Consider the following 18,988-nt stretch of genomic DNA (forward strand, 5'->3'; position numbering starts at 1 on the left):
TGGATCATATTCTACTAATTCACTGGCACACTTCCATTTCAGTCCAGATCAGCTGAGTTCAACATGTTGAATATGTCTGTTCTGATTGGCTGATGGGACGTTGGGCTCAAACACGACACGTCACAGACTGATTGGAGGAGAAGGCCGCAGCACAGCGGCTGTAATGAGGAGGACTGACCTCTGGCTGCGCTTTAAAGCGGCTGCGTTTAGTCTGTACATACATATGAGCAGCTGGAGTCAAATACAGTTAAAATGCAGGATATGCAAATTTAGCATCATTAAATAAGATGTGTAAATGCATTGTGTAGGATATGAACTTTTCCAGGGAAGAAGCAGCATAAATCAAACGGACGACAATGTCAAGTGCAGCAAAACTGAAATGTCAGGATGCTCATGAATGGAGAGGAGGGAGGCAGCGGGATTAATGTCAGCTTTAAGACAGGTAAATACTGAAAGGAAACACTGAGAGTCTCAAAACTGACAAGACGTATTTTAATTGTTGGATGTAAACTGATGTCCATCATTTGCTTATTATGTGCCCTACTTTCTCGCACTACATTATATATCCAAAGTATGTTTCTGTAAATATTATGCTTTCAACAACAAATGACAGATTGTCCCTTTAACAAAAAGTGTGTTTTGTCCAGGTCAGTTTCTGTTTTGTTGATTTTTCTCGTGACCAGATTTCCTTATTTTACCAGAAGAACAAGAAGGCCGACCTTCACTTGATTATCATTTTATTTGGATTTATTTAAAATTAAATTTGTCTTTGCATTGACTGCAACATATATTTTTCAGACAGTAACAGACACCTTAATAGGTAACAGATTAGTAATTAAAGTAAAACATTTCATGTAACTGTTACAATCTTTCGCTTACTAAAAAGCCTGACCAGACTCAACTCAACAAGTTAAAATGACTGTTTTTTGAATGGAGTCTGGTAGCTTCGAGCAGAGTGATATTACAGCTGTTTCTGATTAAATAATAAGGTCTAACATCGTAGGAATCCGTTCTACAACACTTACAATTACACTCTGAACCTGTCAGTGGACTTCAGGAGGGCGCTGGTGAGCTAACGTAGCTGTAAGTCTATAACGTGTACATTGAACAGTGGTAACAGTTCGATCGGGACACATTGGTATTTTTTTTAGTATTGGGGGGGGGGGACAACTTTATTCTCTCATTGACATTCTTGTGCACCAAGCCACTCACCTGGCTTTGTCTCGCTGGTGTCGGAACCGGACCCGGCCGAGTTTCAGTTCTGCCCATGTGAAGGTGTCGTCCCTGCTCAGTTCTCGACCTGGCGTCCTTCGGCCTCCCGTCTCTTCTTCTACGTCTCCCGCTCCGAACAGGACCAGTCGTCCGTTGCTGGGGCCCCGAACGAGCTGGAAGATCAGCAGCTCAGACGGACTGTCTGGGTCCGACACCTGCAGCAGGGCGGGGTGCAGCGGGGCAGAACCATCGAGGGGCACCAGCAGGGAGCCGTTGACCCGGAGCGCCGGGGGGTGGGTGTTCACTGAGAGGGGGAGAAGAAAAACAGAAATGAATTGATCTTCAGTGTTTTTATCAAAGAAAAACTGAACCTGAAATCCCTGAAAGAAGAAGTAAATTCAACTTCAGTACATTTTTCAACTCCTTTTCAACTCTAACACCCAAAATAACCCACTTTAATTATTCCTGAGGGGAGATAAGTCTGGTACACATGTTCATAAACAATATTACAGCTAAAATGGGTTATCAAGTATTACTAGAATGAACATTACAACCTAATAATAAAGTTACATTTAATATTACTCAGTGGAAATATGCAAAAGAAAAGTAGAACATTAAGAACAAAATAGATTAGAGAGGTTGACTGGTCTGATAACTAAGTGTAATAATAATTTATTCAAAACTCCCCAAAAACTTTTCATAGCATACATAAAACACAAAACATTGTAAAGAGCCTCTCTAGTTTCTAACGTTGTTAACGCGTCCATGTGGTGTTTTATTTTCTGTGCTACAAGATATATAATAAATGAGATAAGCAGTCATCGACAGGCAGCTTTTTATACGTTAACTACCAATGAAACCAAAGCCGTCTAAAACTCGGTGCCAAACTTTGATACGTTTTATCACCGACCAACTTGGTTCATTAGTCAATAACATAAAATACTTTGTGTTTCCGTCCCAATTTTTGATATCAAAGGTACATCCACAACAACACCTTTTCATTTTGAGACACTTGCTTGTAGATCTCATCGTTGTCATGAAGGCTCATCACTTCGCTTCCACTTATGTCATTTAAATCTTAAACCTTTTTTACTCCCAGTTTGTGGCCACACACCTGTCCTAGTTGTGTGCTCTGCAGTATCAGGAGGTTTAAGCCGGTGAGACATTTACAGGACTTCGGTAAATTGCAGCATCCTCCATGTGATGCGTTAAGGGGACACCTGTTAATTGTAGCTACAGAACACAACCTGGGTTTCACTCTCCACCTCTAAAATGGACGGAAACTAAAGATTTGTCCTGTCATGTGTAATAGAATTTAAATGGATTTAATAAAATGAGTATTTTCTTCTTTTTTTTTTTAAAGCGTTGTTTAGAAACCGGAATCAAAGTCAAGGTACCGGAATTGAACGTTTTTTATAACAATACTTAATCCTAATCCTTTCACCTCAGGCAGCTACCTCACCAGCTGCAGGCGGAGGGTGGAGGGGCGGGTGGAGATAGAGGAGTGGAGTTACATCTAAGCCACTTTAAGCTATTAGGGGCTTTTATTTTGGAATTATTTTTAAACATGTACGTTTTTAAAGATCGAATCAATGCCTATTAATGAGAATTTCAAATGACATTTCAGACTGGGACTGTGAAGGTGCTGAGAGGAAGTTATGAAATGAAATAAAAAAAAAACTGGCATTTTAGAAGTTGCTTTTAATTGGAACCAACTTTGTTCAGGAACTTTTTAAAGATCAGCTCTTTTGAGATCCACACTGTAATCTTATTATACCTCCACTAATGATGCCAAGAGGCACTCGTAAATCTCGAACTTTTTACTATATAATTACACTTAAAAATAAGAACAAGTCTGTAATTTAAACCGCTAGTTTCTCAACTTTTTTTGTTGGCTGGCAAAAATGAAAAAAAAAAAAAGAAGCAGTTTCTTTGCTATTTTCCTTGATTAACTCGTGGATTAGTTGAAGCCTGGAGGCTCACAAATGTTCATTATTTCACCAGAAAGAAGCATTTATCACAAAGGGTTCAGGATAATGTATTGTACTATTCGAGCTCTCCTTCATCACCGAATCGTTTCCCAGCGAGACATCTGGGAGACGTCCTGAAGTCCTCCTGAAGGCCCGAGGCGTCTCAGCCTGCAGGTTCACAACCAGTGTTTGAAGATAAAAGAGAAAAAACGACAGAACAAGAGGCCGCTAATGACCCAGCGCTGCAGACAATCCTCTTTTCTGTGTTATTCACCAGGACCAATTAGTACATTACCAACAGGAAACTTCTCCTGTCAGACACGGTCCATTAAATGTGACCCATTTGGTGCTCTTTTGTCGCTCTGTGTAACATCACAGAGTCGTGCACTTCAAATCCTGGCGGTGGCTGGCTTCACAACATGAAAACATTTAGATTTCATATTTTATTTAACTAGTAACTTGTCCTATAATCACAGCATTACACGGGGGGGTGTGATCCTGACTGCATCACAATTGGGCCAATAATGACGTTAAAGAAGACCCTCCAGTGTAATATTACTTAAACCAACGACTTCGCAGAGTTTTTAGCTTCGAGGTGACGTCTGAAAGGACAGAAAACATTCTGCCTTTAATTCTGACCAGGAACTCAACTCAAAACGTACGTTAGGTTGTTCTGTATCTTCTGAACATTTACTGTCACATGTGTGCTGAATATATTCTCTGATATTTTGTCCTGCTTGTTGTGGAGTTGTTCTTCCCACAGAAGGCTGATATATAAACTGGGACTTTATTCAGCCTTTACTGGGAACCAGTGGAAGTTTTTCACAAATATTTCTGCACCCAAAAAGATGTTTTTGCGACATGCAGGGAATGTTTTTGAGTATGAAACACAGCTCTCTCTGTGTGTGATTGACAGGTCATGATTTAGCTTGTCCGACTGGATGTAAGTGAGTAGGACTACCTCCCCGCTGGTGGCATAGGTGGAACAACGAGGATCTCAGCATACCGTGACTCTTTAATATAAATTAGTTTCTCACCGTCTGAGCTGCAGCTTTGGACGGACGGTAACATTTAAACGTCCTCGGGCTCAAACATACTTTTTTTTGTTTTGTTCACTCAACCACTGTATGCGTTGGGTTAACCAGCCTGTTGCCTAGCAACCAGCCATGTGGATTTGATTTCATGCATGTCTCGTGGTAATTTGCATTATTTATGTGGCCATCATGATTTCATTCTCGTATAATAAAAAAGGTTGAACCGCTGGTGTTGGCGGAGTAACACACCGTTCATGATGCTTCGCTATAAAATATTTAGCTTTTGGATGAAAACATCTCGTTTGTTTTCAGGTTTAACTGAACTATGTTTTCCTCTAAACATTCCTGCTGCCATTCAGTTCCAGTCACATGTCGATGACACAGTGAACGCAGGCTTTCAAAATAAAGAGTGACAAGCTGACTAATTAGTGCAAAAGTCCAGAGGAGACATTTAATGAGCGTTCATGAATAAATCATAAATGGTCTGTACTTGTATAGTTTTATCACCTTTCGGTCTCAAAGTGCTTTAACATGGTTTTCCATTCACCCACTAATGAGACAGATCACCATGCAAGGTGCTGTCATCAGGAGAACATTCACACACTGATGGTTCACCATCGGGAGAAACTCAGGGTTCAGTGTCTTGCTCAAGGACACTTAGGCATGTGGACAGGAGGAGCTGGGGATTGAACCACCAACCTTCTGATTGGTGTTCAACCCACTCTACCGACTGAACCACAGCCTTCTTATATAATATATAAATAATACCGTGATGATTTGTGGGAGAATGTTTTTTTTTTTTTTACTTAAAGCATTTTAACCAGTTTGTCCAGTAAAAAAGGAGGAAAGACAAAATGTAGACGCTTCATTCAACAGATAGAAAGTGTTGGAGCCTAAATCTAAATGTCAGAGATTCATCAACATCTCCAAACTCTACCGACCCTGTTCAGGTAATTAAAACAAGCATGATGTTCTCACCGTGGCAGGTTCTGGTCTTGTGGTCGGCGTGGTAACCGTGTCCACAGTCAGGGGTGCAGTAACCTTCCATCAGGTAGGTTTGATTGCGACATACTTTGCAGAGTCCGACGCCGTCACACAGCACGCAGTCGGACGAGCAGACTGAGGACGATGGAAGTCAGTCGGAAGATTAGAAGAGATGTCGTCTTTGTGTAAAACACCTTTTTATTCATTTCATTTTTTATTTGGGCTGATATGTTTCTTGATTATTTTCCAAAACGAAACAAGGCAATTTTCATACTTTCATTCTCACGTAACCTCTTCTGATGCTTTTTTTCCAATTAAAAGATTAAAGTCAAGATTAAAACTAAACTTTCTTGGCACAGATAGCATCTTTTGAAAAAAGAAAGTAAACTCTTACACTGGGGGGGGGGGGGGGGGGGGGGGGGGGGGGGGGGGGGGGGGGGGGGGGGGGGGGGGGGGGGGGGGGGGGGGGGGGGGGGGGGGGGGGGGGGGGGGGGGGGGGGGGGGGGGGGGGGGGGGGGGGGGGGGGGGGGGGGGGGGGGGGGGGGGGGGGGGGGGGGGGGGGGGGGGGGGGGGGGGGGGGGGGGGGGGGGGGGGGGGGGGGGGGGGGGGGGGGGGGGGGGGGGGGGGGGGGGGGGGGGGGGGGGGCAGACTTTGGAGTGGGAGTCCAGGAAGTAGTTTCTGCCGCATTCGAGCACACAGTGTCCGTGCAGAGAGGCGTAGGGAGGCTGGCACTCCCGGCAGCGCCCGGGACCCTCACACTGCAGACAGCGGTCGTCACAGCCTGGCAGACACACAAACATTTAAACATTAAACACGAGGATCAAAACCAACGTAGCATCCGCGCAGAGCTTATGACTTCAAAGGGAAAGTTGTCATTCTAATTCTAACAGGACACAAAATGCACTTTCAAGTTTTCTGTTTAGATTGTAATGATGAGGTTTGGCATTTCGGAGAATATCTTGCTAGTGTTATGTATTATTAAGACAATATTAATACACAGTAGTTCACAGATTAAATAATAAAGAACTTAAAGATTCTGTCAGTTCATACCTATAAAAGGGTCCCATGAGTCATCTGCGTTTGATTAATTTGCTTTATATCAATAATAATAATACATTTTATTTGTATCACACCTTTCATACAAGAAACGCAGCTCAAAGTGCTTCACAGCAAGAAAATGACTTGTTACACATAAAAACAAGATATAAAGGAACATTTAAAAATAGGAAAAAAATCAAATGGATAAGAAGAGAAAATTAAACACAAGAATAAAGCATTTATTGCAATATGCATTTTAGAGGTGCGGTAGTTCAAATGCAGGAGAGCTTCAGGAGTAGCGAGTTCAAGGCTAAAGTAAATAGATATGTTTTGAGATTACTATTAAAAGTATTTACTGAACTTTCTTCCCTGATATCTAACAGATAGTTTGTTCCACAGATTCTGAGCAGAACCGACAGAATCTGCTGAACCTCCAGTAAACCAGCAGCAGATGATCTCCGTGTTCCTGAAGGCTCATAGTTCACCAGAGAGTTGGAGATGTAGCTCGGTCCGAGCCCGTTATTAATGATAAATATATATAAAGCAACTTCACGTGGTCACAAATGTACGAACAGAATGGAATAACAGCGTAAATCTGCCTCAGCGGCACGTGATGTGGGTCAGCTCATCCTCTGTGTGTCAGACTGACCGAGGCATCTGTCTCCGTCCTGGTAGGAGCTGAGGGAGCAGCGCTGCGTGCACACGCCGTCCTGCAGCACGTAGCCCTCCATGCACTGCAGGCAGTCGGTGCGCAGGGGGCCTCGACAGGCGTTACAGCTCCAGTCGCACTCTGGGAGCAGGAAGGAGCAGGAAGTGAGTGTGTGTGTGTGTGTGTGTGTGTGTGTGTGTGTGTGTGTGTGTGTGTGTGTGTGTGTGTGTGTGTGTGTGTGTGTGTGTGTGTGTGTGTGTGTGTGTGTGTGTGTGTGTGTGTGCGTGTGCATTGGGGCGATGGGATTACAGGTGAGGGGATTTTAAAGAAAAGGGCAAAAGGTGAGAGCAAAGCAGAAGAGGGAGGGAGCGAGAACAAAAGAGATTAACAAACTCTTTTTCAGCAGGGAATTGATTTTAAACCCTTTTGTGTGTTTTTTTCTTTCTCTTTGATCACCTGCACATCTGTTGTGTTTGTGCTCTACTGGCATGAAAATTAATCACAATTAGGGCAATAAAAGTCTCCGTGTTTGGGAGAGCTTCTAGGTTTGTGTTTAAGCTGCAGCAGGACACTGATTTTACAAAGAGGAGATTATTTCCTCTGATTAAATCATACAGGACATGAAGGTCTACTGCGAGACGTCATTCTAGCAATAACAACTATTTCAAACTATTTCAAAGGTTTGAAACAACAAATGTTGAAAAGTATGACCTCATCAAAGTAGATGTTTGTTTTGTCTCAACTAGTTTGATGGTTAATCTTTGTGTTTATATTGTCGTGGGAAGACTGTTTACGATAATTCATGATTTCCTGTTAAAGGACACGAGACTTGCAGAGTTGGTGACAGAGTTTGGAGAAAAGTGAGGTGAAAACACCTGATGTTCCCTGAATGACTGGACAATAAACAAGTGCTTCGATTGGATAAGAGGTCAGTACGGTGGCCCTGAGGGTCAAACGCAAAAATATTTCACTAAATGTAAAAACATTTCAGAAAACACAGTTAGTGAAATGTTTGTGTTCTATAAAATGTTCTATAAAAAAAATAAAAAACTTTGCACTATTGTTTAATTTAATTATTCTATTTTATTTTATTCTATTTATTGTATATACTGTGCATTTTTATATTTAATATTTTTTACTGTTATTTTATGCCATCCATCCATCCATCATCCATCCATCCATCCATCCATCCATCCATCCATCCATCTATCTATCTATCTATCTATCTATCTATCTATCTATCTATCTATCTATCTATCTATCTATCTATCTATTATCTATCTATCTATCTATCTATCTATCTATCTATCTATCTATCTATCTATCTATCTATCTATCTATCTATCTATCTATCTATCTATCTATCTATCTATCTATCTATCTATCTATCTATCTATCTATCTATCTATCTATCTATCTATCTATCTATCTATCTATCTATCTATCTATCTATCTATCTATCTATCTATCTATCTATCTATCTATCTATCTATCTATCTATCTATCTATCTATCTATCTATCTATCTATCTATCTATCTATCTATCTATCTATTTATTTTAGCGTTTGACCGTCCGGGCCACCGTAGGTCAGGCTGCAGGTTCATTTTATTTGTGCAACACTAAGTGCTACAAAAGTAAAATAAAAAGGCAGAAACAGAACAAAAAGTAAAGTATCAATCAAACACTGGTGTTTTATTTGAGAATTCCGTTTTGTCCAAAATAAGTATCTTGAATAAAAACTAAGTTTAAATTGAATTGAATATATTATTGTAGTAGTCATACATTGAATCTAAATTAAAGGAGATAGTCGAGTCTGTGTAACACTGAATTAAGATGCATACACACTGTTGGGTATTTGCATATCTGGTCCCGCAGTTTATTAGTTGATTGATGGAGACTATAAACTCAATGTAGCACACTGCCCTACATGCAATATGGATGGAGAGCAATTTATGAATATCATAAAGGGTGAACTACATTTCCCCTGTTATTAATCCGGCACCTCCCTGCACTGCTTGCAGTTTGTGTTGGGTTGTCATGGCGACGACAGTGTACCTCTGCAGGCGCGGGTCGTAGTGTTGAGGTAGTACTGATGGGCGCAGCTCTCGTACTGGCACTCTCCAAACAGCAGCACCTTGGCCGGGTCACGGCAGGACGTACAGACGCCCGTCATGTCACACATCAGGCACTGGCTGTCACACGCTGCCAAACACAAAGAGGTCAACCAGAGGTCAATCAGAGGTCAACCAGAGTTCAGTCAGTAGATTCTTATGTAACGTGTGCAATGTTTACTACTCCAGGAAGTAGTCCGACTCTTACTTAAATAAAATATAGTCCTGCTTTATGTGCTCATTAAAAAAATAGGTTTGTTTCTTTTTTCCAGAGAAAATTAAGTAATTGTCTTTTATTGTTGGGATTCAAATAAATGTTTTTAATTTGTGAAAGTTGAATCTGTACATGACGGTACGTTGCCTGGCAGATCTTTCCTGTCACACAGGAAGTGATGTGTTTCAGGTTTACTTCTGACCGGGAACACCATGGGTGTTACAAAGTTGACTAAACTACAACGAATTGAAAGAAAGTGGTGATCAGCAATTCTATATGTTCAAATGTCTAGTGTGGAGGATATCATAAGGCCTTGAGGCGATCAGATGTAAAACACAATATTTATGATTGATTCAAGTTGTAAATCGGTCAGATTTGACCCGAACACGACAGCAGGGTTAAAAAAATATTCTCATGCTCCTCTTCTTTTATCTTCATCTTCATCTCACTGTAAACTCTTGAAGTTTGAAGTCTTAATCTGTCGCACAGGATCTCCATTTTTTACATTTCCTCTACAAACTGTCTTCTGTATCATAATTTATTACAGCTGATGACATCTGCCGAGAACCACCAGCAGTCAGAGACAACAGATGTGATAAAACCAGGCTGCCTTGTAATAAGTGTGACAGCAGAAAGAGAAGCTGGCGTCAGCGGCTCTGCAGGGACGAACACGGAGACTCGCTTTCTTTTCATCAATCAACGTCTTCACCGCAACAATATTACAAAGAGGAGACGGCAGAATAATGAATGAACGTCTTCTGACTGAACGGACCACGTTTAAGTACTAATCTGTTTGCCTTGTTAGGACAGTTATTGCTCTGGTTGAAGAAACTACACTCCTGATTGCTTTTAAAAGATTTTCTGAAATCGATGAAAAGGAAAAAAACGTGTTTTAAAAATGTAAAATATAATAAAGGGCACAGAGGGAGGCTCGGAGGGGGTTGTTCAGCAGCTGATTGTTCATTGATTGAAACAGTGGAGAGCTGTTTCTGAACCAGGATCATAAGAACACACCTCACAAGCTCTCATCTTTCTTTGAAGAAAATTGAAAATAATGACAATTTCACAATTGTTCCAAACACGTTTTTCTCTGAGGCTCAAAATGCTTCTTTAAAATCAGTCGCCTCAGCAGACTCTTATGTAATGTATGTAATGTTTATTACTCCAGGAAGTAGTCCGACCCTTAGCAACCACCCTAGCAACAGAGAAGATTTCTCGTCTTCAACTGAATAAATACAGAAAAATAGAAACACTAAACTGATCAGCTAGTTCAGTCTGGTTGGAACAAAGATATCTGATGAACAAAGATATCTGATGAACAAAGATATCTGATGAACAAAGATATCTGATGAACAACGATATCTGACGAACAAAGATATCTGATGAACAAAGATATCTGATGAACAAAGATATCTGACGAACAAAGATATCTGAAGAACAAAGATATCTGATGAACAAAGATATCTGATGAACAACGATATCTGACGAACAAAGATATCTGATGAACAAAGATATCTGATGAACAAAGATATCTGATGAACAAAGATATCTGACGAACAAAGATATCTGATGAACAAAGATATCTAATGAACAAAGATATGTGATGAACAAAGATCTCTGATGAACAAAGATATCTGATGAACTAAGATATGTGATGAACAAAGATATGTGATGAACAAAGATCTCTGATGAATAAAGATATCTGATGAACAAAGATATCTGATGAACAAAGATATCCATGTTCTCATGTGTTTTTAACATTTTAGCTCCGTGTCATGTGTTCAAACCAAACCGGTCCAGCTAGCCTCCTCTAGGATTGTAAGTGCGTGACTATCCGTGGTGTTACGGTACGGGTGCTCGGAGCGACCAAAAAGGACCAAAAGAGACCCGACTTCACCAAATGGGTCATTTAATAGAACTAGAACAAGTAGAAACTACATTATATTACATGTTATATAATATTCTATTCTAATTCTATTTTCCCATTGAGGAGGTGGAGGGATATTTCTAGTGATGAGCAGGATGTGATGTCATGGTGATTTGTTCCAGATGTTCAGTTGACCAATCAGATCTCTGGGTTGGAACTACTGGTTGAATAATTTACATTTCATGACTGTGTGAGACTTCAGCTTGTACATTACAGTACAGATTAATGGACAAAAATGGCTGTTTTAATGGTACATATATTCTGGTGTTGGGTATAGAAATTATTAAACCAGCAGCGGCACACTGAAAGTTAAAGATGAAATCCAAAAGTGTCTTCTAAACAGCAGGAAGTGAGTGCACCTCCTAAAGGAAGCTTTGATAATCCAAACAACTCTTTCCTTTTCTTCCCTTTTAGTTTTCTTTCTGATATATTCCATCAAAGAGCAGCTTGGAAGTTGGAAGTTGTGTCATGTTTCACATCAGTAGTCATCTTTTGTATTATTACAGAATGATATTTACCACCCGTCCACCTTTCAGTTTGTCACTTCAGCTTTCTCGTCCTGCAGAGTCCTGTTTTGAGTCTCAGCCCCACGACCCTGGAAATGTTTTCACTTTTTCTGACCTTGTGAGTGAGTTTCTTTCAAATTGTTCAGATTACACAAAAATAAGTGCGATGATGTCGGATGTTACAGAACTGGGATGAATCTTAGATCTCACTGTTCAGACTGCATTAAAAAAGTCCATTTTTCCCAAAAAGAAAAGGAGCAGGTGTTTACTACAGATCCACCGTACAGTCCGGGGTCTCTACGTTTTTGAGCGACTCCTGTCAATCATTAAGGATCATCAGATTATTATCTCTTTAACTGATGTCACGTGTCACCACTCAGCTAACACGCTGTGGTCGTATCGTACTTACCCTGACAAACCCTTTGACCGTTGTCATAGTAACCAAGTGGACATCTGGGGGCACAGAGACCCGAGGGCAGCAGGACGCTGTTGGGGGGGCAGGAAGTGCAAGAGAGAGGCCCCGCCCCACTGCAGGCCTCACAGGACAGATGGCATTCTGGGAAAAGAAGTAATTCGATTTCATTAAAATGAAACTTGATGTGGGAAAATGTATAATACCAAAATAATGTGATCAAATAATGCAGTTCAACCATGATGTAGCTCAGAAAAGCAACACTAAGACTTACTGCTTGAATAAAATGAAATATAGTTTATAAGAAACAATAACGTTTACTGGGAATTAACATCAAATGAATCCAACCAAAATAAATGAATATGTAAAGAAATCCAAAAACTCAACAACAGTGCAATATAATAATGTGTAATAATGCAAATGGTGGCGCAAATTCCATTTCAAAATGAAGGTGATTAACATCTGAAAATATTTCTGAGACTAATTTATAAAGCAGAAGTTTGTTTCATTTTTGCTCTGAATTCAGTTTTACTGTCGGGTCCACAGAGGGCCGAGAAAAAAACTGAGCAGGTCACGAGGTCACCCTGATCTTAAAGATCTGACTGATGAATATAACACGGACGCTACGATTTTTAGTTTTACATCCAGGACAGCGACTGCTTGACCTCTGACCTGCCCGGTCACTGTGTGAAGGTAAAGGTCCTTACTGATGCAGGCGCCGTGCCAGCCGTAGTGTCCCCGAGGACAGTGAGGGACGCAGTGGTCGCCCAGCAACCACGTCCTCGGCGCTTTACACCAGAGACACACGCTGCCGACGGCCGTCTGCAGGTCGGCCGAGCAGCGCTGGCAGTCCGAGCTGCACGCTGCAGGAAGGAAGGAGGACATTTCTCAGCTCATCGTACTGCAGACAGACGAACACCACGACGTTATCAGAGTCTCACACTCGTTGACACGATGCCACGGTGAACAAATGATCCGTTATCAAACCGAGGCCGACAGGAAAACAATAAACTTGATTTTCTATTGGCAATCTTCAGCTATAAATAAACTGCAAAAACAATCTGTTACAATACACAGTTGAACATAACTTTCAAGGACTTGATTTTATGCCAAGACAGACGCATTTTTGCTTCTTTCATATTACAAAAAAGTTTTTGTAGGATGTAATGTTTAACACAGGACAGAGTACAGATGTCATTCATTTATGTTGACAACTTTTGTGTCTATAATTAGTGTCTCCAGAGCCAGTAAATCAAAGCCTGGTGGAGTCCTCCTAAATAATCATACAAAAAAAGCAACGACAAAAAATAATTACAAACAAAACTTTCATAAAAGTTATTTTTTTTGTCTCATTTAGAACCAATCATCAACCATCAGTGATGTCATCAACCATCAGTGATGTCATCGTTGGTTTGTGAACGTTATGAATCCTCCAGTTCAGATTCTGTCCGTCACCATCTTTGTTAGTTCGGAGCAGTTTGGAGCAGGAAGTGACCATATTTGGACGAGCTGGGGGAGGAGCCAGCGGTGGATCTGACCAATCTGATCGGAAACCTGACGATACTACGTCCCGCCCACCGATAGCTGTAACCTGACTGCACCGCAGGCCTGTCAATCAAACAGACACGCCCCCAAAAACAGGTCTTCTTGAATCTTCTTTTCTAATGAATGAGGGATTATTTTCAGATGGACCTCCAGAAAACTAATAAGAAGGAGTGACTTTAGCTAACAACACCGAGAGAACTGATGGACACATTTTATTCACTTTGGATTTGATGAGAGAAGTTGAATGGGAGTCTATGGAGCCGGAGGCTTTTTGGAGCCGACCTCTAGTGGCACTCGCTGGTATTGCAGCTGAAGACACTTCTGGATCGGAACCATTTTACAGACCTGAAGCTACGAACACTTTTATATCCAGTCTGTGGATGAAACCCTGGAGTTTGGTGATAACATGCATTGACTGAACTAAATGAATTACTGTTTGATATAAGAAAGACTTGAAAACTATATTCTAGCTAAAGATGTGAAGGGAGAGAAGACATGATTCCCATCTTTGTTATTCTTTCTCTCTCTTTGTCTCTTTCCACACCTTTAAGTCAGATCTCCATCTTTGTTTAGTTTAGATGCCTGTGATAGGTAGAAGCCCACAGACCCGTATAAACCCTCAGAACGGGCCGAGATCAGTGGAACGGTGGAGAACAGCCGGCGGTGTTTTATCTGATGGTATCTGCGGTGTGTCCTGCTGGCACAATGGTGGGGACCTTAAAGTTATCTGCCTGTGCCGAGATGATATCTACAGAGGAAGCAGAACGACATGGTTCTGCAGGTGAGACGGTACGTGTTGGTCAGGTGAGGACAACGGTTAACCAGGTCGGTCAGATATCGGGAACAACCGTGACAGACCTTCATCAGCTGTTACAGACAAATATAAAACCACGTGACACGATTTGATAAAAACATGCAGGTGATCCTCTTCCCACGTTTTTGTTGTCCTGCTCTTTAGAAATCACAAGAATAATTAGAAGAGGACAACACGTGTTACACTTTTAAAAGAGTTTAGAAGTGAGAAAACTGTAGAACTTATTTATAAGCAAAAATTATGCTGCAAAAAAACTAAGTGAATTTAAATAATTCAAGAAGTGCAACCTGAAGCTGAAACCAAGTGTTCATGGAATATATAAAAACCAACCGAGGGAAGGAAGGAAACTTCTGCTGCTTCTTCTTTTCTTATCTGACATAAACTGAAAAAATAGATGGGTTTTTTTTCTTTGCCCTGCAGGCATGTTTTATTTAACTCACTGTTTCCATGGCTTTGATAAACACACTTATTCATAGCTGTGCTTTCTTTAGACCAGTATTTTTCCATTGATTTCATTTTCTAAAAAAAATATGGAGGAGGTTTATTTATAAAAGATGATCCTGACAGTCAGTCAGGCCCGCAGGGAAAACTGTGTTTACCTTCAGTCTCCATCCTAAAAACCAGGAATGTGTCGTTTAATCAAAAAAAGAGAGCAGATGGAGAATTCTGATCATTAATGAGTCATTATAGTTGCATTTCTCCTGCATATTTCCAATTGTGAGTTTTCAGCTCTGCTTGTTTGGTTCATTTCAGTTATTATTTTGGTCAATCTCAGCACAACTCAACTACTATATGATGCAGTTATGGGTCACAACAGGACTGAAACCTGAGAGGCATCAGCCAATCAGAGGTTAGATTCAAGAGAGAAACTGGAAAACAAGCTACATTTGACAGCACTCACTCATGTTAAGTTGTATCCGCAAGATTTCTTGTCATTTCTTGTCTTTTTTTAGGGGTCCAAGCACCAACGGTGGTGGAACCAACTCGTATTATTATTATTATTATTGTTATTACTACGTCTAAACAAACAGTTCTGGAGCCTAAACAGTAGGCGGTGCAAAGATTAAATTTTAACGGAAGATAATGAGCCCCGAAAATTCTCTTCTGAATAGATTTGACACGCCAGCCATGAGGGGGCGCTATAATACAGGTCAATGTGCTTTTGTTGACTAACTCATAAAATCTACTTCACACATAAAATCGCTGTATATCCACTCGCCTTTCATACCAATACATCTGCTGGTATAAGCCCCGCCCATGTCCGCACTTTAATAAAAAAAATTTGCAATGTTGCAAAATCCATTTTTCCAACTACTCCCTGTGTGTTTTTCACTCAGACCGACTAAAAGAGGGTCAAACGATTCTCTGGTGTTGATGTTGTTGTTTTTAACGCTGTTACATTATCATCGGGAGGAATTGATCTCTGTATATTCACACAATATGATTTCTGGGAAAAGTGCACGTATATATATATATATATATATATATATTCTATGTCAGGTTTAATTAATGTAATGGTGCTGCAGCGCAGTCTGTTTATGGTACATTTATTTATTAAATTCCTTTCTGTGACGTATCTTGGGTCAGATTTTAGGGGAGTTAATAATGGCAGCATACCGATGGGTATTATGGTTTCGGTGAGACTTAGTTCTGTCTGATAATGTAATTTGTCCATAACTTTACCTAAAACAACATTTTGAGTGTCTTTCCTGTGAGAACTGCTCCCGTGACATCGACGGTTATAATTAAACGTGGGAATGTTTGGCTCTCCCTTCGTGTCTGACAGATACTCAGAAAGTGAACGAGATCATTTCTGCCTGCAGAGCAGCTTCTCCTCTGATAGCTGCTCCGATCTCAGAAACATCTGCATCTGCTGCAGGTGAGTCTCTCTGTCCTTCTGAAGCAGCTCCAATATCAACAGAGTGAACGAAGGAAAACAAGAACTTCCTGTCCGTCATTCACATCCATATCTTCCACATCATATCACTTTCCAACAAATCACATATCAGTATTCCTGCTGCCAACTCTGCAGGCGATCCGGCTCTGGGCGCCGAACAAACGGCTCCACAGAGGAGATAAGATAACTCAGGCGTCTGCGATCATTGATTGTGAGGACTAAAACTGAATATCAAACTAAAATGGCATTGATCCGGGTCCACAGAGTCCCTTTTTATGGCGTAGTTACCAATTTTGAAGCACATAAAAGGGCATGCGAGAGCTATAAATACACGGCACACGGACTCTTCTGCGGCCAGGATTTATACCTGGCATGATCCTACAGTATGTCGTACTTGTTGTCCTGCATCTCCTTCAGTATGCAACACAAACTTCCTTAATGAAAGACGAGAACATAAAGACTCTCGAATTTCTCAGTTTATTTCGTCCTTGAAAAGAGAATCAAACTTGTTTGTGAGAGCAAGTTTCTCTCGGGGATGAAACCTGAGTGCAGGAACTGTTCAGAGACAGAGAGGAACAGAAGTGGGACATGGTCTTTATTTGAAGTCTGTGTGGTCCTCCGACGCCGACTCCTGTCTGGACAAGTCGTCCCAACAAAGAACGGATTCACACCAATTAAAGGTGTCCTACTTTTCTTTTCCTGCCCAGCTCTGAATCACTGCTGGCTCAGAAACACTTCTGTTCTGGTTTCAGGTGTCAGAAACAGGATGATTACTAGAAAGTAGGTGTGAGAAACTTGTTGTGTGTTGTCCGTGATTCTAACTTACTTCAGCCTGCACGGATGGTATATATCCCACATGATGTAATAATGAACAAGTACGAGGTCTTTTTTAAAGAAACTTCAAGGGACAATAAATAAAAACAAAAAACAAAACAAGAGAAAAACATTAAAAAGAACAAAAAGCTTCTCACATGTGCTTAACATAAAAAAACAGCTTTAAATCACTTTCTGACTTCAAGAAAACAAATTCAAGGAAGAGGAAAATACATATTCCCCCAAAACACCCTTCCTTTGTTTAAAAAACATTTTCAAATGCGTGAGTAAAATAAAGTACAGAATATATATGTTTATAATAATATTGGTAGATATTTTCTTTCTTTTTTTTTTTTTTTTCTCTTTTTCTCCCTTAAAAGAACAAAACACCCAATGTTTCCATTTGGTTCCTACTTTACTGCAAATAGTTAAAAAGATGGATCACTTTTGTAAAACTGAAAAAATGTTGTTACGTGATTCTAAATAAAGAAATGTAGTGTAATGTAGTGATGACGCTTACAGTGATCACAACACAGAGAGCTGTGGACTTTATTCTGGGGAGTTGTAAATAGATGTGTACCTGAGTCAGTAAAACATTGAACCCTTTTGATGATGCAGGGAAAAATACAATATATATCGATATTTTAGGACCTTGTAGGAGCTTTAAGGAGCTTTTAGGAACTTTGATCTCCACGTTTCTCTAAGTTCAATAAATACATAAAAAAAGATGAGAACTAAAATATTTATATGATGTGCAGCATGATTATTATGACAGGAAGTGATTACAGATTTATTTCTTTATCAGGTAGTGCTAAAAAAAAAATGCATTTTTCTTTCTCGACTTGTCATTTTTTCTAATCTCGCAAATAGAAAAAAGAAATCACTTAAAACTTCACAAATTACATCGACATTTTTGAGAAAATCCACCGCAAATTCAAACATTTTTGATCACAACAATCACAAAATACTCAGTGAAATCGTGGAGGGAGAAATTAACCAGGTAACCTCAGTTATAAAATCAGAATACAACCTCCATATTATCCTCCATAACACACATCTGATTGGTTCAGCTCTGCCACGTCGTCCTCCTGACTGCTCTGTGTTGGCTTGAGGCCGATGACATGATACAACGTAATGAAATGTTAGAAAACTAACTGGTGTTGGTGGACAGTAATCAGATTAAAAGGTGTCATAGAGGAGAAGCACCGGCCCGACAACAGATGTGACATCTTTCACATCTCTTCGTCGTTACCGTCTCTCATCATGTATCCAGGAGACGTCCGCTAAAACATCACGGATCAACCACTCAAGTTTGACAGATCTCCCGGCTGGAGCGGCACTGAATAAGTACGTGTTCAGAGTGCCGATGCTGTCAGATACCGAAAACACCAAAGAGAGGAGAGTTCCTGAAGAGACGGGCGATGCAGATGAAGAGGAGACATCTGATGTGCAGATGAAGAGGAGACATCCGATGGCCGCTCTCACATGAACTCATGATCGACACTCATCGCCTTAACACGTTATGTAACAATGGCGGTGCTGCTGGCTGGACAGAGGTAATCCAAGCCTCTGTGTGTGTGTGTGTGTGTGTGTGTGTGTGTGTGTGTGTGTGTGTGTGTGTGTGTGTGTGTGTGTGTGTGTGTGTGTGTGTGTGTGTGTGTGTGTGTGTGTGTGTGTCCGGGGCCATGGAGAAATGATGACCCCAGTATTTCTGTGGCCCAGAAGTGCCACAAAGCATTTTTTATTAACTACAGTTTGGCTGAGCTTGACCCATTTGAGATTAGGTTGTGTGTGTGTGTGTGTGTGTGTGTGTGTGTGTGTGTGTGTGTGTGTGTGTGTGTGTGTGTGTGTGTGTGTGTGT

The 18,988-nt window shown here is 40.7% G+C and overlaps 1 protein-coding gene across 1 annotated transcript in view; it reads right to left on the reverse strand.

Annotated features, from left to right (window-relative positions):
* Positions 1-18,988, reverse strand: part of fras1 (Fraser extracellular matrix complex subunit 1) — a 265,766-nt gene that overhangs the window by 97,754 nt on the left and 149,024 nt on the right. The window contains exons 20-26 of the mRNA XM_069722629.1: positions 12,766-12,921; positions 12,056-12,202; positions 8,944-9,090; positions 6,888-7,028; positions 5,846-5,981; positions 5,195-5,340; positions 1,213-1,516 (exon numbers count right to left, since the gene is read on the reverse strand). Of these exons, the coding sequence (XP_069578730.1) occupies positions 1,213-1,516; positions 5,195-5,340; positions 5,846-5,981; positions 6,888-7,028; positions 8,944-9,090; positions 12,056-12,202; positions 12,766-12,921 (1,177 nt within the window). The remainder of the gene's footprint in view (positions 1-1,212; positions 1,517-5,194; positions 5,341-5,845; positions 5,982-6,887; positions 7,029-8,943; positions 9,091-12,055; positions 12,203-12,765; positions 12,922-18,988) is intronic.

Source organism: Brachyistius frenatus, unplaced genomic scaffold (genome assembly GCF_029030835.1).
Source record: "Brachyistius frenatus isolate BFR_SWC_R1_liver_20210118 unplaced genomic scaffold, ASM2903083v1 Contig_298, whole genome shotgun sequence".
Classification (NCBI taxonomy): Eukaryota; Metazoa; Chordata; class Actinopteri; family Embiotocidae; genus Brachyistius; species Brachyistius frenatus.